This window comes from Emys orbicularis, chromosome 7, assembly GCF_028017835.1.
Source record: "Emys orbicularis isolate rEmyOrb1 chromosome 7, rEmyOrb1.hap1, whole genome shotgun sequence".
Lineage (NCBI taxonomy): Eukaryota > Metazoa > Chordata > Testudines > Emydidae > Emys > Emys orbicularis.
The window spans coordinates 33,305,005-33,326,954 of record NC_088689.1 but is presented as its reverse complement, the minus strand read 5'-3'; the positions used below and the strand labels follow the sequence as shown (position 1 = coordinate 33,326,954).

Here is a 21,950-nt window from a genome sequence, read left to right as displayed (position 1 = left end):
TCTGCATAGTGAAGTTTCCAAGCTGTATTAAGTCAATGTTCAGTTGTAAACTTTTGAAAGAACAACCATAATGTTTTTGTTCAGAGTTATGAACATTTCAGAGTTACGAACAATCTCCCTTCCCTGATTAAACACTATGACAGGGACTGAAAACAGTTTGATATTTGTACAACATAATCTTTTAAAAAGTATTATGCAAACCCATTTAGGCATTGTGAAAAAATGCTCTCCGAAGATGGAGCAATGTTTATTTACATAGTGTGATGGGGTGGACTAGGTCCTGAGGTCCCCTGATGGAGACCTTGTGGCCTGGCCACATCCTGCCCCAGAAAAGGGCAGTAGAGAGGTCCTCCGAGTTGCCTAGAGAGGCTGCTTCCCACACAGCCAATCAGGGCCCAGCAGGCTAGTATAAGAAGAGCTGCAGGGGCAGAGTGAGTTCAGTTTCTTGTTAGAGCTGGTGGAGAATGGATGGGGCTCTGGGTTGGCTACGGGACTCCACCAGGACAAGGCCCTGAGTTAAGGGTGAAGACTGTGCGGGAGCCATGGGGAACTGACCCAGGAAATTATAGCAGCAACACAGTTTATTTAAAGGGATGGCTGCTATCTATAGGGTCCCTGGGCTGGGACCTGCAGTAGAGGGTGGGCCTGGACTTTGAGGTACCCTAGAAGAGGAGTGAACTTAGTGGCCCAGCTGAAGAGCTGGGGCCAGAAAGGCCTTGAGAGGGTGAAGACATTGCCTCCAGGGAAGGAGCCCTGGGGCACTGCTCTAGTCCAAAGCAGGGACAAACCGAGAGATATTACAGAGGGCACTGGGAGAGGCCCCTGTTGGACTTGTACCCCGAAAGGGTTTGCTTTGCTTTTATCACAGACCGACTGTATGTGACTTGGCCAAAGGGCTGAGTCAGTGAAGACCCACCACAAACAGGTAGAGAGTGCACGCACACACGCTCGGCCAGGGGGTGCTTGCAAGAGGTGAGTGCAACCCCTGTTAGATAGTTTTAGGTCATGTATCTCTTGATGATTTTTAAATTTTGTTTTGAATGATAATGAAAAACCTGAAACATTATGCCATTAAAATTATCAGTTATTTAAATTTGACCAAATAATTATTCTTTTGTTAGAAATCAGAATATTAGTGACAAACCTAATGCATGATAATAGTATCAAAGTAGCAGTGCCATACAAGAGATATAGTTCAGGAGGTACTTTCATTCCTCTCTTGTTTTCAGGCATTTTTAATTTTTCAAAAAGTCACCTTTTTTATACTGAAACTTTTCATCCTTGCTCTCCTCCCATAACTTTAGTTACATTCAGTGTAAATGTTTCTGGGTTACCTGAATTGAGTTTTGTTTTAAGATGTCACACTTTACTTGCACCACAATGTTGAATACATTACAAGTTTAGGTTGAGAAATAAATTATAAATAACTGAAAATAGATTACCATGCATTAAATCACTTTCTTTATTGACATAAGCATGCAGTGGGTGAAGAATTCTAAATCGCCACCCCCATCCCCGCACACACACAGAGAGGTATACATACACAATTGAGAACAAGAATGGGGTGCATCAAGGAATAAGGAGATCTTCACTTCACTTCACCTCTCTCTCTCTCTCTCCTGACCAAGAGAAGAGGACTGAGAGAGATCCACTGAATGAATGCTCATTGCTCCTACTTTGCCTGAGTGAGAAGGAGAGAAGCATGTCCCTGAAGAAATCTTCCTGGGAAGAAGAGTACTGAAGATCCCTCAGTCCTTGTGCACTCTTTCTTTCTTCTTTTCCCCCCCTCCCTCCACCATGACCCTCTCCAGCTCCTTTCTTTGCAACGTGGGGCTGGGGTGTGAAGATTCCCATATGTACACCTTGCTGACTTCCCCTGCACAATCTGCCCTTAATGGATCTTCTCTGTTCCCTCTCATGTTCATAAAGAGAAAGTGAAGATCCCTGCCCAATGGCTTCCTGTTTTTTTTTTCTCCCCCTTCCCTCACTACTAAAGATCTCTCCATTTCCTAATCTGATCCCTTCCCCTAGCCTTCACAGAAAGGAAGCAAAAAATATTTCACTGTCTCTGCTTGCCCCTCCCTCCAGACAGAAGGAAGAAGTCATCCCCCCCAAAGGACCAGAAACTGGTAGATTATTGTTGGAGGTGGATATTCAGCTGAATAACCCAAATTCATGTTTCAGGATGTGCTATTAAGATGGTGATGCTAAATTATTGACTATATCATAGCAAACTAGGTAAGAAGTCAGCAGTGTCATCAAAATATAGACTTCTAAAAAGAAGATTGGATTTTTTTTTCTTGTCACATGTGTATTAGGAAAAATAATATGGGGGGAGAATGTAAGGTTTAGGAGATAGTTAACTGAAGGAAAAAAGGTATAAAAGTGAGAACTTTATCAGTCTTTGGCCAGAGATGGAAGCCACTTCCCAAATCCAGTACACAATGCCCTCAATTTTGTTCTCAAATGCTTAGATACAGATACCTAGAGGTAGTGTGGTATACACAAATTTATCTTTGTGCCTCCCTTAAATTTTGTCAGGGGCTAGGTCCAGAATAGGGAAGTTTCAAGTTACCTGTGGCTCCAAGAAACGGTTTTGGCTGCTGAGAATGGCTAGAATTCAGTGGCACTTTGGCCATGCTGCCTTCCCTCCACTATACAATGGGGACTGCAAGCAGATGGTGTATGTGTCAGAGTACCTGGCTCCACTGGCTTTATGGCCCTTTTTGCATTTCCAGGGTGGCTAAAATGGGTCACAGTATAACACAGAATTTGGCAGCCTAACTTTAAAACTCCTTATGATTTTTTCCCCAAAGTTTCCTAGAAAAATTCAAACCTGGAATGAGACATAATGTGAAATTTCAGGAATGTTTTATTTTTGGAGAAATTGAGGAATGGGTGAAATCTGGGTGATTATAGGAACCTGGAATCCATTACAACTATAGAACATACCACTGTATCATACTTTTGTTCTCTGGGTCCTACACTATTACATTTTTACTAATTCTAGGCAGACTCAGCAGGTGTTAATCAGCGTAGTTCCATTAAGTCAAGGAGCTATGCCCATTTACAGCAGCTGAGAATCTGGTCCTCAGTCTGAGTTGAGACAGCTGCCATTTTATTATTCTCAGAGTTGCTGCAGCCTGTAACAGAAAAGACACACACACACACCTCTCCTTATTTTTAATCTAAAATATGATCTCCTTACATAGAATGAATATGCTTAGCTCTTTGGCACGGAGGACTATCGAATGGTAGGTGAGACATGTAACTAAAGATTTAACCTAGCAGCTAATACATTTTCATGAAGTTTTCAAGTTATATAAGTGTCACACTTATTTAATTCAACTGAAGGCAAAGGTACCTATAATGTAACCCAGATGTAAGAGCTGAAAGGGAACACTGACACATACTGGAGAACTATGAAAATCTGAAGGACTGCTTGTTAACTACTGTATATTTGATATTAAGTGTTATACATACAAATTAAGCACTGTACAGCTGTAACGAAAGAGGTGCTCTCTCTTCAATACATTCCTTTATTATTTTTACTGTGATCAGAATTAAAGTCTTAATAGATGTAACAATCAATAAATCCCTAGTCAATATATCTTGGAGTCATCAAATTAGTCTGTTATACCAGAAATACTCTGGATTTGTATCAGCGTTACTGACAACAGACTCTGGTCTTTTGCTCTCACAGTGGAGAGGCTGTACAACCCACTGGTTTCTCGGTACATATGCACATTGCCAGCCTGCTCTGAAGCCCATGTGGACATGTGTGCACTGCTATTTTTAGTGTGCTAGCTAGATTAAAGCGAGCATGAGTATGCCCACCCAAGCAGAAAATCACACCACCTACTGCAGTGTAGACATACCCCCAGTAGACTTACAAAGTCATGGCATCCAAGAACTTGATGAACTTCAGAAAATCGTTGGGGACCCACAAAGAAAGCTCTTAGATTACTCAGGGTACATACACTCATACCACTCAGATCACCATTTTGAAAACTTGCAAACGTAAAACAAACTACTATGAAGTAAACATATAACAGAACACCACAAGGAAAAACAGGCAGTGAGCCATGTAAGCTAACTATGAAAACATCACGGAAACATCAATTAATTTCAAAAGGAAAACATTACAAATACAGGGATTCTCTCTCTCCTCCCCCCTCCCCCGCACTTTTAGTTGCATCAGATTGAGAAATGTGCTGATGTATAGTAGAATATTGTAAGTTGTACCTGAAACTAAGACCTCGAATGATTCACCATAACTGCCCCAGAAGAAAGTAAAATAAAAACACATCAATGGGAGAACATATTTCAGTGCAGGATGGATTTTTTGTTTTTGCTTTTATACTCTCTTGAAGCACTCAGACTGGATCCCTCTTTCTCCTCCCTTTATTCCCCCTTTCCTCCTAGTGTTTGCCACACTCACTTGTCTTTTTCAGATGAGGTTGTCAACTATCTGGGTCAGGGACCATGTCCACTTGTGTGATTTTTATGTCATCTAGTATAATGGGAACCTAAATCCTAATCAGTGACTTTGGGCATTAACCTCATTACAAACTGATTATACTATTAATTATTAGGTCTGTTGATTAATCGCAGTTAACTCATGCGATTAACTAAAAAAAATTAATCACAGTTTTAATCGCACTGTTAAACAATAGAATACCAATTGAAATTTTAAATATTTTCAATGTTTTTCTACGCTTTCATATATATTGTATTTTGTGTTGTAATTGAAATCAAAGTGTATATTTTTGATTACAAACATTTGCACTGTACAAATGATAAACAAAAGAAATAGTATTTTTCAATTCACTTAATACAAGTACCATAATGCAATCTTTGTCGTGAAAGTGCAACTTACAAATGTAATTTTTTGTTACATAACTTCACTCAAAACCAAAACAATGTAAAACTTCCGAGCCTACAAGTCAATTCGGTCCTACTTCTTGTTCAGCCAATCGCTAAGACAAACAAGTGTGTTTACATTTACAAGAGATAATGCTGCCCTCTTATTTACAATGTCACCAGAAAGTGAGAACAGGCATTTGCATGGCACTTTTGTAGCCAGCATTTCAAGGTACTTACATGCCAGATATACCGAACATTTGTATGCCCCTTCACATGCTTCGGCCACCATTCCAGAGGACATGTTTCCATGCTGATGGTGCTCATTTAAAAAAATGTGTTAATTAAATTTGTGACTGAACTCCTTGAGGGGAAGTGTTTGTCCCCTTGCTTTGTTTTACCCGCATTCTGCCATATATTTCGTGTTATAGCAGTCTTGGATGATGACCCAGCACATGTTCTTCATTTTAAGAACACCTTCACTGCAGATTTTTGCAAAGAAGGTACCAATGTGAGATTTCTACAGATAGCTACAGCATTCAACCAAAGGTTTAAGAATCTGAAGTGCCTTCCAAAATCTGAGAGGGACAAGGTGTGGAGCATGTTTTCAGAAGTCTTAAAAGAGCAGCACTCCGATGTGGAAACTACAGAACCCAAACCACCAAAAAAGAAAAAACCTTCTGCTGGTGGAATCTGACTCAGATAAGGAAAATGAACATGTTGGTACACACTGCTTTGGATTGTTACTGAACAGAACCCATCATCAGCATGGATGCATGTCCCCTGGAATCGTGGTTGAAGCATGAAGGGACACATGAATCTTTAGCACATCTGGCACGTAAATATCTTGCAATGCCAGCTACAACAGTGCCATGAGAACACCTTTTCTAACTTTGATGACATGACAAGAAACGGGCAGCATTATCTCCTACAAATGTAAACAAACTTGTTTGTCTGAGTGAGTGGCTGAACAAGAAGTAGGACTGAGTGGACTTGCGGGCTCTAAAATTTTACATTGTTTTATTTTTGAATGTGGTTATTTTTGTACATAATTCTACATTTGTAAGTTGCACTTTCATGATAAAGGGTACCTGTACTAAGTGAATTGAAAAATACTATTTCTCAGGTTTTTTGCAGTGCAAATACTTTTAATAAAAAATAAACAAAGTGAGCACTATACATTCTGTATTCTGTTGTAATTGAAATCAATATTTGAAAATGTAGAAAATATCCAAAAATATTTAAATAAATGGTATTCTATTGTTTAATAGTGCAATTAATTGCATAATCAATGGTGATTAATTTTTTTAATCGCACGATCAAGCATGTTTTTTTTTTAATAGTTTGACAGCCCTATTAATTATTGGATTTTTCTTATCCCTAGACTCTTACAGGACCCAACAACATTCAACATCAGTATAGCAGCTGATAAGTTTTACTGTAATTCTAATCCCACTACTATATTGCAAATTATACAAGCAACTTGTAATTATTCTTTATAATTGGAAAGAATATCTACCTTTATCCTGATCCATTGCATCACTCTCGCATAGTCTTGTGCTTAACTTGGTTCTACAATCTGAGGGCTACAAGTTGTGCTCAGAAGGATTGAGATAGCACAACTGAGTTTTTAATCAAACTTTCAAAATGTATAGGGTTTCTACACAGTTGGTCTTATTGAATGTGTGTGGTTAGGAACCTTCATTTAGGAACTAAAATCAGGAACATACTGAAAGCACCACATTAGTTACCTGCGTACACATGACATGACATAAGCTATACTATAGTTTTAAAATCTATTAATAGAATTGTTTATTTATTTTTATACACACACACACACACACACACACACACTATTCAGAACATTCTACACATTTAAAGCCTGATTCACCTCTGACACTTGTGTAGATCAAGAGTAACTACTGAATTAAATTTTATAATCATGTAGAACTGGTACAAGTGAGGACATTCAGACTCTAATACATTAATTGCTATGTTAGAAGTTTATCAATACCACGACACATTTTTTAAGGATTCTGAAAGACTTTACTTTGTCTTATTGTGAAAGGAATGTCAATATCCTATATTAAACCCTTAAATCTAAATTGTAATTTGGATATTTACAATTTCTAAAAATAGTTAATTTTTTCCTTTGTTTTTAAAGAAGACGCCTTTCTCCCCATAGCTTGGAAACAAACTGACATAAGAGGCTAGAATTTGGGAACAAATGTAGGACGCTGACATTTTTTTATTTAGCCAGCCTTTGTTGAAAATTTGAACCTGTATGTGTCCATAACATTTCATGCAACATTCCACCCCAAAAATTATTTACAAAAGTGACAGGAACTTAAAGTTACTGGTAAACAATATGAAGTGCTTAGAAAAAATACAAGTACATATACAAAACAAATTGAGTTTCAAGCCAAACAGGTCAAAGGACTGCAAATGTTTTCTACTTTGCTGAGATCGTCACAAACCTCAGCCAACTGGGTGAGGGGAGAGAGAAAAAAAAAACCCAGTTCTGTTCTATGTAAACCTACTCCCTAATTTTTCTGCCATGTATGAATAATCTCAGAAAAATAAATTAAGCAGCACTACTTTTTTCCCTTTACAATCCTTCTAGAAATATAGGATAATGCACTTTTGTTAAGTGCATGTACATGACAATCACAAGAAATGAAAAGGGCATACAAAATATAGGGTCTTAACAATAACTGAGAATACAATTTGCTACAATAAAAAATAATCCCACTTTGGAGCAATATGAAGTATAAAAGGAAATTTTGGAGTCCCAGGTTCCTGTAACATTTTCCTTTGTTTTTGTTTATTAAGTCTCATCTCAACTACAGGATTGGAGAAGGCACATTGCTTTTTGGAACTGTTTGTTAAATTTTCGTATTATTAAAGTTTCAAATTTAGTTACATTTCTACCACGAAGGTAGAGAGCATTCATTGCCGATAAAAGTTGTAGCCCAAGTAGGAGGCTACCCATATGTCTACACCTGGGGTTTAATACAAAGCAATTTGATGTGCACCTGGTAATTTGCAGTATACAAGTCGCACCGACGGCATGGACACCCATTTTGTTTTCAATTTGCATTGTGTGAACACACGGCAGTGGCTTGCTGTGAACTGAGGGAGTAGCATTTTTGGGATGTAACCTATGGTGCTTTGTTTCTCAGTTGAGTAGTATACATCCTGGTATTGTTTTCACTGTGAATTGTATAGGATGCAAAGTGGAAGCCAGGAGGTTTCATTTCCCCCCCCCCCCTCAATCCCATGTTTCCGCTATCTCAGCACCATGCTTCCTTTCTGAGCGTGTTAGTGCAATTTTCAAATTCCTATCACCATGGAACCAGAAATGCACCATACCACAATGGTGGCAAGCATGAATGCTTGGGCTGTATTACAGCATTCTGTGTTGGACTTCGCCTGCTGCACCCACAAAGTAGATGGTGAGGTGCATGAGAACATTCAATGGCAGTGTGACCAGGCTAGGCTGTTCAGTGGTGCTGACTAGCAGGTAGGTCACTGTGTCTCAGCTCATCCCCCATCTCTGGCATCCCTTGCTAGCAATCACTCAGACACTGTGGTAGTCCGCCTTCCAGTAGGTAGCGACTTGGCCCTCTGGCCAGGTCACCAATTGAGTTTGCCCCTTTATGGGGGTCACAGAGTCCAACAAAATGTATATAGTCCAATGTCCCCACAAAACAAAGGGTCTTCAGCCCACCTCTGGTGTGTGGAGCACCCTTGACTCAGAGCTTACAAAGTCTCTATCTCCCTGCCCTTATCTCCACAGGGGTGGGAGGTGGAAGGTTGTGCCCCCTTCATGAAAGGGTGGTTGGTAGGGGAGACTGGTCCCTCCCTCTCCATCAGGCTCTGACCCAGGTGCCTAGCAGAGGCAGTGATCACAAACACTCCAGAGTGCTTGAGTTGCTTCCCTGGACCACTTCCTACCAATTACTTTCCCAGTCCAAGGAGTGGTCAAAAGCCTTATCAATGATCCACCAGCAGTTAAAGTAAAGGGTTCCCTACTCCTAGGGAAAGGCTAATCCCTCCTCTAGAGCCTCCGGTACCTGCATCTTGCAGCCAGGACTCCTCCTGTACCGTTACGCAGGAGCTCCCAAGATACATGTCTCTCCTCATCTGCTGTCTATCTCCCTCCCCTTCTTTTCAGCTCCTCCTTCAGCTGGGGCAGGCTCTGCAAGTGTGGTGGTGCAAAGTCACCTGGGCCCAGAATTGCTCCTAAATCCCTTCTGTCCCGCAGTAAGGTTTACATACCCCATCACAGGCAGCATCATCAGCAGCAGAACACTGCAAAGCTGTTGCACCAGGACAAGGAAGCCAACCTGTTGGAACTAGAGGACTTAATTCCTGGATCAGCTACACAGCACAGTTTCTGGGCCCAGCAAACCAGCATGGATTGATGAGAGAGGATAATTCTGCAGACCTGGGAATGACCAGCAGAGGTGAGAGAATTTCAGAATGGGAAGGGCCCCTTTTTTTTTTTTTTTTTTTTTTTTTTTTTAAAGATCTGCAAGGAACTGACCCTGGACCTTCAGTGACAGCATAAAAACATACAGTGCCCCATCGTTGTAGAGAAGTGGATAACCTTTGTTGTCTGGAAGCTGGCCACCCCAGAATGTTACTGGTCTATAGCCAATCGGTTCAGCGTGGTGGTGAATCAGGAGATGATTGATGACTTTGCACTCATGGGCTTCCCAAACTGTATTAGGCAGTTGATGGAATCCATATCCCTAGCATTTCTGCCCCCCTCCGTGCCAGAGTACAGTTTATAAATAGAAAGGGGTATTTCTCCATTGTGCTCTTTGCCCCAATAACCACTTTGGACACTAATGGTGTTAAGGTTGGTCCAGCTATTCTAGGAGACCTTGTTTTATCCTCTGATGCCCTGATTAATGAAGCCATTCACAGGTTGCTTGGTCAGAAGGAAGGAACTTTTTAATTATCACTTGAGTAGTTGCAGAATGGTGGTCAAGTGTGCATTTTGACATTTGAAAAGCAGAGGCATTGCTTATGGAACTGTCTGGAAGCAGCAGAAAAAAATTCCTGACCATTATAGTAGCATGCTGTGTTATGCACAACACTGGTGAGAGCAAGGAGGAAAGCCTCAATGATGGGTGGAAGGCTGAGGTGAAGAGACTTGCTTGATGGTTCGAGCAGCCAGCATTATGTCCCACAGAGAACACTAACACCCAGGGAAATATTGTCAGGGATGCCTATTCATATTTTGAGTCTCATACCTGAACATGTGTAACTGTAAATCCAGCTGTAATCCATGGGGGAGGGGAGGTTGGGATAGATTGTTAGCAGTGCAGTATCGTTTATTGGTAGTGGCAGTGGGATGTTGCCGATATACTTTCATAAAACTGTATGTATTATTTTAGCTTTATTTAAAAGATTTTGTGTGTGACATGTATGGATGAGTCATAAGATATACAGTTTTTTTTTTTAAAACAGTAACAAAGCCAAAATAAAATTCTAATTGAACACTAGATAAATAACTATACCTTTTTATTTGAAAATACATTTATCAAAATAGTCTACTGAGTAACCAACAAACAGTGAACCTTTAAATAAAACAGTGAAAACCAAACTGAAAGTACAACAATGCAAACAGTGCAAAAATAAGATTTGGAGGGGTTGGGGGCATCCTTAAAGTTACAAGCACATATCTCTCTTCCCTCTGTCTCTTCTTTTACGTGTGGTTCAGGGGTTGAGTGCTATTCAGGTGCATTGCAGAGTTCAAAAGTATTAGGTCCCAAGGAGCCAGTGTTCTAGGTGGGCAGATGATGGACCTGAGAGGGGAATGGCCTCTGGAACAAGTGCTGTGTGGATATGGTGGGGAGGAGTTACTGCTGGTCTGAGTAACCAGTAATGTCCAGGGGCTGAAAGACATGGCTTGGTCCCAGTTTATGGGACTGCAAGGCTTGCTGATCTTGCAGAAGCATGTTTTGAAGGAGAGCATTCTATCTGAGAACAGCATACACGAGTGGCCTCTGCATCTCCCGGCCTTTTTTGCCTCTTTAGCCTTGGTGATGCTTTCCTTGACCACTGCCATGGACCACTGCATTTATTTCTCCCTCTGGGTCATCATGTACTGCCTCCACCTTTCAGCCAGTGCAGTCTTCTGAGTTCTACAAATGTCTTGTCCCATGTCTTCCTTTTTCACCATCTCAGGTTGGCCAGCCTCCAATCAGTAGCCAGAGGCCCTGTCCTTGACAAACTGAATGTTGCAGGGGTGTGGTGTGGGAACATAGAAAAAAACAGGTGCTTATTCATATTCCAGACAGGCCATGATAGCATTTTTGTGTGTGAGGAGACACTGGTGTCCTGGGATTTCTCTCTGCTGTATATGGTATTTGCTGCTGTGCCTTACTAGGTTGGGAGAGTGGGTGGGTTAAAATTATGTTGCTGCTTTAATTATACAGTTTTGTTTGTGGTGCTTGTATGATGTCAAAGTGAGGGGGGGGGAGGGGCTATGAGGGTATGTCAAGGGCCCAGCCAGATAGTAATAGCCTTTACAGCCCCTTTAGATTGTCTGACTCTTGATTTTGGCTAGGCTGATGCAGGGCAAGATTCAGGGCATATTGCAGCAGGACATGACTGCAACTGGTTTTCCAGCTGGCCAAAGTCAGGGTCCTAACTCCCAAAAAGATCCTACCTCTCAGGGGACAGCTTATCCCCAGCATCCTCCTGGGGGCCTCGTCAGTTGTCCTCAGTGGAAGGAAAGGGAGGGAAAAGTGCAGCCAGCAAGCTCCATATGGTGTAGAATCCTGTCCAGTTCATCATAAAATGGACAGGTCACATGTTCTCTGCTCGATTGCATTCTTTTGTTGCTCATTTTAATGTACTTCTGAGCTACTTGCGCTTTATATGGCACTGGTCAGCATCCCAGTCATGGCTCCTTTCAGATATCTGCTTGGCAATATCCACAAAAAAGTCTTCGTTCCAGTGGCTGGCCACAAGAGCTTTCTATCCTGATGCTTGTTCCCAGATGGTAACGAGATCCATGGTCTCAGCACAGCTCCAAGTAGCTGCGCAAGACATGTTATGGGGCTTCTAGAGTGCTATCACTCTAGATACAGTTGTATTGCAAGAAGGCTGAAACACTTGGATCCAGAAGCAAATGGGCAAATTCTGGCTCCACCATCTTTTAAAGAAAGGAAGAGACATCCTGGGAACTTGATACCAGAGCACGGAAAGGCATACAGGTGAACGAACAAGTCAATAATGGTTAATCTGCAAAGCACGATGGGACAGCTGATGGAAGCATGTCACAAGTGGTGCACAGCAACTGCGTTCACAAGAATAATAGACTGCACTAGTTCAATCTGCAGCAAACCTAGTCTACTTGGCCAAAGGACTCTAGAGTTTAGAGCAAATGTGCAGTCAGCACACAGTGATTGCGCCATGTGTATGTGACCATTTTCAAACCAGTTAAACTTAGTTTGATCCGCTTTAAAATCCCCAGGTAGACATTTATGTCATTTATCATGGCTTTATGGTTTTGTCTTTTTTTTCTGACTTTGATGGAATTTCTTGCTTTGTTTTCAATCTGCTCTTCTTATCAGATTTACAGCAACAAAGCAGCTGATGATAGGGTGTCCGAGAACAGATGGGTCTGTTCTCCATATGTGACCTGCAACCTCACTGGTTACAAGTACAACAGATTTTACTCCTTCACAAGGACTGCTTGATCTGCGACTTCCCTTTTCATCTGCTGTGTCAATTCTGGAAAAATGAGGATTTTAATACCTCCATGTCTTAAGCCACCATTCTCTCTCAGTCCTGTTTCTCTTTTATCAGCCAGGATAACTATCATACTGTAATCTTCTGTTTTCCTCTGCACTACAATATCTCATCACAGAAGTTTTATGGCATCACTGAGTATACAATGGATCATTTTAATCTTAGAGATCTAGAAGATCAGATAGCTTTCCTATGAATCTGAACAGATCCATATTGTCTTCACTCACTGGAAATTAATCTCAAATGTTTTGCCTTCCCTCATTCTCCAACATTTTGAATTTTTCTTTTTAAAGTCCAGTACATATCTAGCCCCCATATTGACAAGTCTGTTTTTTTTTCATTCTTTTTTCCATTTTAATGTCAGTTTTATCAACTATTTCTTCAATGTGATATCCTGTCTTTCTATATTAGCATTATTAGTAATCTGTACTCTAGTAGTAATGTTCACCACTGCTTTTCCTTTCTATATTAACTCCAGTGAATTTGATCTTATCAGAAAGCTGAAAAAAATGTTGCAGAGGCTACACAAACACTAGAGATCTTATGATATTGGGCCATACTATTACATGCATATTCACCTGGAAGGTCCATCAGAGATAATAAATTCCCGAGAGAAACGGCAGGTTTACCAGATGATAGGTATATTATATTTGAAACCTGTATTTCCTTGTGGATTTGGTTAGGCCCTTTAGATCTAGAACTGTCCATACTACCCAATGTTCTAAAGTACAGTGAAACAGATGGAATACAGATCAGGGTACCTGGCCATTTCTGAGAGTGGTTCTGTTACTCTTTATATGTCACAGATTATTCACTATTAGCCTTTTCCCCCCACACACATTTTTGAAAAAGGTGATTGGATGAACCTAGGACAGCTGCCATCATGGCTGACACCAGGGACTGAACTGGGGACTTCTAGATATAAAAGCAACTTGAGCTAAGGAAGCAGGCTCTTTATAGTTGTGGCCTGTAAACAGACTCATCTGTGGATCAGGCACAGAGCGAGACATGTAAGGCACACTGACCGGTGGGTTACAAATCTCCGGCAAGGAAGTCTCTCCAGTGTAATGATATATACTCCCTGAATCATATACCTCCAATACCCAAATGGTCATGCTTCCTTTAAACAGATGCAGGCTTCCCTTATCCAGGCTCAGCTCATCAAGAAAATAATTTGCTAGTCATGTATTCATTCTATTATTTGTGAAGTGCTGGCCAGTAACTTCAATCTATGCTATCTTGCTCTAGGCACCTCTATGCCACAACTGAAGTCTGTATTGAAGGCACTTTTATTATTCTATTTTTCTTTTTATTAGAATGTTATAGATAGAGTTAGTTTCTCTCTAATCTTAGTGCTACTGTTTTCTCAAAAAGCTTTCCCTAAATCTCTGGGGGAAAAAACCCCACAACAATAAATGCTTAGCTTAAATAACCATCTTTGACAGACAAAGGTGTCTTCTAACTGCAGTAGAGGTACTTGTTCTAGGCATGAATATAAGTGAGCCTACTGAAGCAACAAAGAAATGCTGACACTATAGCAATTATATTCATAAGAAACTGTTTTCTAAGATTTGACCATCACAAGATCTTTTATTATATCTGTGCGTGATCTAACTACATTGAAATAGCACCAGGTTCCCCCTCATTCATAACCCCTATGTTCAGAGTTAAAACGCACCATTTCATGATCCCTGGGAAAACCGATATCCAAGTGTTCTCACTTTTGTAGACAGTGCTGAAAAAAATCTGAGTAATTTAATTTATCCCTACAATTGCCCTCAGAAGTCAGGAATCCACATGCTGCTCTACTCCAATCAGAAGTGGTTCACATCTTGTGAATGATATTGTTGCTCGCAAGGATCTCTCCTAACCACTCATATTTTGATGCTGATCACCTTTTCTTTATGGAAAGGCCTCAGACACTCTGCATGGCTCCTTCCAATTGAATTAAATACATTCTACCTCAAATCTCTTCTGACTAGGAGCAAAACTAACACATTTCTCCTTATGTGTTATGTTAAGAGGGAGGCAGACCATTCACTACATTTTTTAATTTAGCTTTTATTTTTTTACCTTTTCTTGCATTTTCAAAAGCCTATATGACAGGAGTTCCATGCTATCATCTCATAACAAAAGCAAGTGCAAAATAAATGTATACTGCCACACAAGCAGATCCAATACATTTAAGTGCTACAAATTAAACAGAAATTATACATGGTGCATAAGACAGCCCTTCCTCCAGATCACCCTTCATAAATCATTTCCATTCCATAAGGTGTTGACCATACATCATGGATTCTTTCCCCTTTTCATATCCCTTATATTGCCTCTTATGAGCTATTAACATGCTTTTCCTCCCTTCTAAGCCCAAATATTGCAATTCAAGTCCGAAGCGTGAACCAGTGGTAACTGGAGTGATTTAAAAAAATTAAAGCAAATAAAAGCTATCGGAATATTACCATATTGTGTTGTCTATATCCTCTAGTGATGCCATTTAAATATATAGTAAGCAAAAGTTTCATAATAGCAACTGCACTTAATGTAATTCATATACAAAGGAAACGCGATGTTTCTACTCTCTACGGCTTGATCTTGATCCTGCACCATGAAGTCAATGGAAATTTGGGGCCTGGATCATGAATGAGGCATCTGGGTGTTGTTGTAATATAAATATTAAATAATAGTAACAACATTTATTTCAATGGGAGCAGGATTTGTCCCTATTTGATTACGCCTAACAGGCACATTTTTTGCAGAAGTTACTTAATACCAATCCTGCAGTCCTTATTCGGTGAAAACTCCTTTAAGTGTGTTAAAAAGGAAATTCAGCCAAATCTTATCATGAAACAACAACTACTAAATAGGATAACTTTGCAGTTACATTTATAAAAAAAAAACTCACAAAGCACATCACTACATGAAAGATAATTTGCATGCAATAATTTCTGTTGAAAAGAAGGAAAATATGAAATAATCTTCTCCCATTATGTAGCAAAAGCCTGTCATTTTGAAATTCATTTTGGCTCCCAGAGTATAAATACACTCCAGTATTCTTGTGGGCAATGCCAGAAAATCAGCAAGCACTCATTGTCTTCTGCCAACAAAAGTATGACTCTCTGTGCAGGAATTTTCTTGCACATTTGAAAACAAAGCCATTTAGAAAGTCCACTCTTGTTGGTAGGATATGACACTGATATATATTCAACTGTGCTATAAAATAAAGCAGATGCTAAGATACTGATTTATTAGGGGCAGTGAATATTACACAGCAACTCTATTTAAACACAACTTTTTTTCAGTTAAAAAAATCTATTGCAAACAACACTTAGAAGTAATACATTGTATTAACGATTAAGTAGTATATGCACGAGTTAAAATTACAATGCTCTGAGGCAGGGGTTCTCAAACTTCATTGCACCATGACCCCCTTCTGGCAACAAAAATTACTACACAACCCCAGGAGGGGGGACTGAAGCCTGAGCCTGCCCGAGTCTCCTCCCTGGGTGGGGAGCCAAAGCTCACGGGATTCAGCCCCAGGTGGGAGGCCTGTAACTTGAGCCCCGCCAGGGCTTTGGCTTTGGCCTTAGCCCTGGGTGGTGGAGCTTTGACCCTAGCAAGTCAAATTATGCCAGCCCTGGTGACCCCATTAAAATGGAGTTACAACCCACAGTTTGAGAACTGCTGCTGTGAGGAATTAATCTTGGAGTAGTGCCAAAAAAAGTACAGTTAGGTTGAAGGAATAGTGACAGTTGCAAAGTCTGATATATCACAACCCACTAGGGTTAGAAAATATAGTAATGTACTTTTGCCAATGGATAGCTTTAATTTTCAGCTTCACACTGGACATAAAATACTCCTAGCTATCCTCGACAAATCACAAGATCAGAATTCAAAATCTCATCATTGCTTTTAAATCAGTGGTGTCCTCCCCAATCCTGGGGCTGTTGTGGTCTCACGCAGAACAGTGCGAATAACAGATTTTTTTTTCAGTTGTCTGGCAATTTTCCAAAAAATTGGGGGGGGGACAATATTAGTTTTGTGTCAACCCAAAATTGAAGTTTTACAGACTATTCCATGAATTGGGGGGGGGGGGGAGGGAAATGTAAAAATTTAGTTTCAAGTTGGACAAAAAAACTAAAGAAAATTTAAAGCAAACAAAAAGATGTTTCAAAACAAAAAATCAAAATGTTTCATTTTGAAAATGTCAAAATGAAATGTTTTGACTTTTTCAGGTCTTCCTCACTCCCCCCAAACTGAACAATTCAGGGAAATAGACAAGTTTGCGAACCATTTTGGCGTTCTATATTTTTTTCAACTAAAAATGTTTTGGCCAAAATATTTCACCCAGCCCCTGTCCCAAATTGCAAGTTACAACAATGTGAAGGCTTTCCTAGTTTGCACCAGTTAACTACAAAATGCCCCAGGGGGCCACTTGGGCAGCTGCAGATTGCCAGGACACAAGAGAGCTCTGGCCACTCCCCTTTCTTCCCAACTACATTCCTCATGCAGGTGGCCATAAAATAGGTATCTTAGGCAGGGAGAATCCTCCACAGGTTGGAGCTGATGGCTTTAAGGCTTCTTCTCACTACCGAGAAACACAAAGCAGCCCCAACATACTGGAGAATTGGGACTAATATTTCAGAAACTGCTGTAACTAGAGGTCATTTACATAATTTAAAAGCTGTATTCTACAGCTTCCTGTAGCATTCTCAAGACAGTATTTACCAGTTTTCTATCACTAGATGTTCTTATCTTAGAACTGAATTAGGGAAAACCAAAAGAATTACAGGATTTTAAGTACCTGTATCTTGTGACCTGCTAGGAATAAAAGTATTTTGGAAGAGAACAGTTAGTTCTCAGTTCTTATTTACCTGGGACCCAGACAGTTCATTAGGGGTTAAATACATGGCCTGATCTACACACACATTTCTGTGCTCTCACTGAATTTTAGGATCTCATTTAAGAATACAAAATACATCCTATGGTTAGGCACAACAGACTGAGCAAAGGGTAGGCTTGAGGTAAAACTGTATTTTTGGCTTTCATAAATTTAGGTGAATCCTGAGGTTTTTACTAAGTTTTCCCTTAGTCAAATTTCCATTAAAGTCAATGGGAGTTTACCTGACTAAAAACTGAGAAAAAAAACATACTAAGAACCTCAAGATATGGTTCATGGAAAAGTACCCAGCTAAGTCACACTTCTTGTATAATAATATCTAAGACACACAAAGGGATTAACTTTCTCCAGATTACAGTTAAGTCATTATGTAAGTAGTTAGTGGAGTCCAAAAACTCCTAGTTCATAATCCTTCCATCCTGACTACTAAGAAGATCATTCTTTGTCCACAAAAAAAATACCCTCCAGCTTCTGAGCAGAGTTATAATGTGATTGAGAATACATGCCAAAATAAACACATTACAGGAGAACAAGTCTTGATTTAACGTTTTTTTTCTTGTTTACATTTCCAATTTGGGAGAAAAGCCTGGGTTGAGATTTTCAAAGCTGACTACGTTAGTCAGTCACATAACTCCCCTTAATATCAATAGAAGTTGTGTGGCTCCCTGATCAGCTTTAAAAATTTCATCATTCATTTTTAAAAATTGTTAGGGTATCCCTTAGATAAAAGGGAAAAACTGGCCCATAAATTGTATCAAACCACTTATGACGTAATTAAAATATCTTGTCTTACCTCATTAAATCTTGTCACGAGATCTTCAATAACATTGTGTTCACCATTTTGGGAGGAAAGAATAGTCGCAGATATGGAAGCTTTAATGCATGGAAGTTTGCTCTGACATTCAGCATTACCCAAATCCCTGGTTAAGAAGCAGAGGTAGTCAATGGGCAAGATCTTTCGGTAGAGATCCTGTTCCTGTTCAGTCAGAATACTAGCAACCTCCTCTGGGAACTGAATGAGGTGCTGAAGTTCTACTAGCTCTTTACTGATACCAGCTACACTGGAGGGGAGCACATTTGAACCAGCCATAGATGTGCACGGTTGACGTTCTAAAATAAAACAAAAAAAATATTATGTTGCGTCTTTCCTTCATCTATTACACTTGATTGTGCAAAAACATATTAAGACTGAATTTTTTTGTTCTCGTACATTGTTTATTTACTTAAACAACAACACAGGATTTCACATTTTATATTTAAATAACCTAATAAGTTGTTCTAGTGGTGACTCTTCTCATATATATTTACAAAACACTACCTTCTAGAGTTAATTAGGTGGGTGGAGACCTGGGACTTTGGGGATCACTGAGACTATTGATTTAGGCAAAATTTGCCTGCTTTTATTGTTACTGTGTTCCACAACCCTTCCCCTCTGTCTGTTTCATTCACATGTTAAATCTTGTCATGATCATAAATAAGGTGTTCTGTAGAGCAGGGACTGCCTTTATTTTGCTTGTCTGTACAGCACCGAGCACAAAGGGGCCCTGGTCATTGATTGGGGCCTCTGGGCATCATTGCAATATGAATAATGTATAGCAATAAATCAATACCTATGTGATATTTTTTCTCCCTTTTTCCTCTTACTAACACTGCTTAGAGTTATTATTCATTTGCATTCATTGTACTTTTTCATACAAGAAAATGTCCAAAGATAAAATACAGCTTTCTTTCCTCCGAAGAAAACATGCATATATTTGGAAGGGTATGTATTGTATCTGTCACTATAAAGACAGGTTTCAGAGTAGCAATCGTGTTAGTCTGTATCCACAAAAAGAACAGGAGTACTTGTGGCACCTTAGAGACTAACAAATTTATTTGAGCATAAGTTCTTTTCACTATAAAGGAGCTTCACAATAGATTTATAATTTACAAACAGTGGTGTTTCTTGACATATCTTTTACTTAAACATCTTTTCATAGGAACAAATTCTGATTTTACACAAATGGAAAGTATTGCTTGTGCTGTCTAATCAATCAAGTTAATGACTGATCCCAATTCATTCTCTTATTATGAACGATATGCACTCATCTAAGCAAAGGTCATCATCGACATATAGGTAGCCAAAAAGTCATTAAATGTCAAAGTATACAATTATGGAAGTCTTAAACTACAGAACTTCTGGTTTTAGTTACCATTAAGTTTTGAGAAAGCATCCCCTTCTCATCCCATACTTGGTTGTCCGGCTATACCGCAAGAAGGACAGGAGACACTTGATATGGATTTAATCACGCTGCAACTTTATTATTAGAAGTCTGGGACAACAGCAGATAAAAGTGTACAGTGCAGGCAACTCCATGTTCATTCAGTAACTACCCGGGGGCTTCTGCCAGCCCCCCTTCATTTTCCATCCAACCCCTGGCTTGGATCTTACCAACTCCCCACCCCTGCCAGAGGAGGGTTAAGGTGGACTATAAGAAAGGGGGGTCAGCTCCCTGCCATACCAATCATAGGAGCCCTGAACGTCGTTCCCCCCACCTCCCGTGCTCCATTCCTTTAACCAAACCTCCTTTTAAAGTCCTTTACTGGGCCATTTATCTGGTCACTGAATGCTTTCCCTACGGAATATCTGCACTGGACATCCGCCCCACACTTACCAAATAAGTTATGGCATATAGCCCAACCTTCTTTCCTCCTCACCATTATAAGCCCTCCCTGAAACCATTGTGGGGAAGACGAAAAAAGCCCTCCACCTAGGCCAGGGGTGGGCAAACTTTTTGGCCTGAGGGCCACACTGGGGTTGCAAAACTGTATGGAGGACCGGGTAGCGAAGGCTGTGCCTCCCCAAACAGCCTCGCCCCCGCACCCTATCCACCCCCTCCCACTTCCTGCCCCCTGACTGCCACCCTCAGAACCCCCGACCCATCCAACCCTCCCTGCTCCTTGTCCCCTAACCGCCCCCTCCCAGGACCCCCCACCCCTAACCGCCCCCCCAGGATCCCACCCCCTATCCAACCCCCCTGCTCCCAGTCCCCTGACTGCCCCTCGACCCCTATCCACACCCCCACCCCCTGACTCCCGGGACTCCCACACCTATCCAAACCCCCCCGCTCCCTGTCCCCTGACCACCCCCCCACCCCCTGACAGGCCCCCCGGGTCCCCACGCCTATCCAACCCCCCCATTCCCCATCCCCTGACCGCCCCCCCGAACCTCCGCCCCTTATCCAACCCTCTGGCCCCGGCCCCCTTATCATGCCACTCAGAGCAGCATGTCTGGCAGCCGCGCCGCCCAGCCAGAGCCAGACACGCTGCCGTGCTGCTCTGCAGGAGCGTGCAGCCCCTCCGTCCAGAGCGCTGCCCACGTGGTGGCATGTCTGCGGGGTAGGGGGGACAGAGGGGGAGGAGCCGGGGGCTAGCCTCCCTGGCTGGGAGTTCAGGGGCCGGGCAGGAGGGCCCCGTGGGCCGTAGTTTGCCCACCTCTGACCTAGGTCAATATGGTGGTGAGGGAAAAATTCCTTCCCAGACCCCCTAAAAAGGAGCGACTAGCAAAATGCCCACAGCAGGTCCTAACCAAACCTGGTATTCACAACCTTCAGGGGAGGGAGGCTGGGTGCTGCTTTGCGAGGGAGTGGAAAAAGGGCTTCTAACATCCTGGCATGCCCATTTTAACCCTTCCCATTTACATTCCCAGGGCATGAGCCAGTGTCACCTGCTGACCCTCACCTCTCTTTTTGATGCAGCTTCTGACTTCCTCTTATCCCCCCCCCACCCCCAACCCATAAAGCACTGCTACCTTTCTTCCAGCAAGCCTGGACAACATACCCCGTTCACTCTTTGCATCAGGATCATCTCATCTATCCATTGTGCTGAACAATTATGAAAGGTTCTGAGATTCAGTTAGAGTAAGCTTTCAAATGCTTATCCAGACTAATTGCATTCGGCCTTTTTAGGATATAAACATGCTAAAATTAAATATATGTTAGTTTTACATCAGAGGGATGTTGCAAGGATTGATTAGTTAATGTTTATATAGTACTTTGAACATGTAAAGTGCAGTCATTTATTAATTATTATTGTGACCAATTACAGAGAAGAAAAAAGGAGCTAATTATCTTCCTTTTTCAAGTAGGCAGAGATCAGGGTGTGAAGAAAAGGGCTGGTTATGTTGGTAGAAAAGACTAATTTGAAGTAAAAAAAAAAAAAGGGAGCTGAGAATGAGTTGTGGGTACAGATACAGGAAATGCAGGTGTACCTCTTACATGGAGTTGTCAGCTCATGATACTGACTGGTTGAAGACAGGTCTCAATATTTAACCCAAAATATTCCTCTGAAGAGTGAAGGTACTAGTTGTATATGAGAATCTTTAACTGTTGGTGACTGCTTCATAACTTCTTCCTAGCATTAGGGGACTCATTGGTCA

General features: G+C 41.0%; 1 protein-coding gene across 1 annotated transcript in view; it reads right to left on the bottom strand.

Annotated features, from left to right (window-relative positions):
* The window catches only part of PLCE1 (phospholipase C epsilon 1), a 288,279-nt gene that overhangs the window by 103,064 nt on the left and 163,265 nt on the right, over window positions 1-21,950 (bottom strand). Inside the window, exon 3 of the mRNA XM_065407590.1 lies at window positions 18,327-18,643. Coding sequence (XP_065263662.1) covers window positions 18,327-18,643 — 317 coding nt within the window. The remainder of the gene's footprint in view (window positions 1-18,326; window positions 18,644-21,950) is intronic.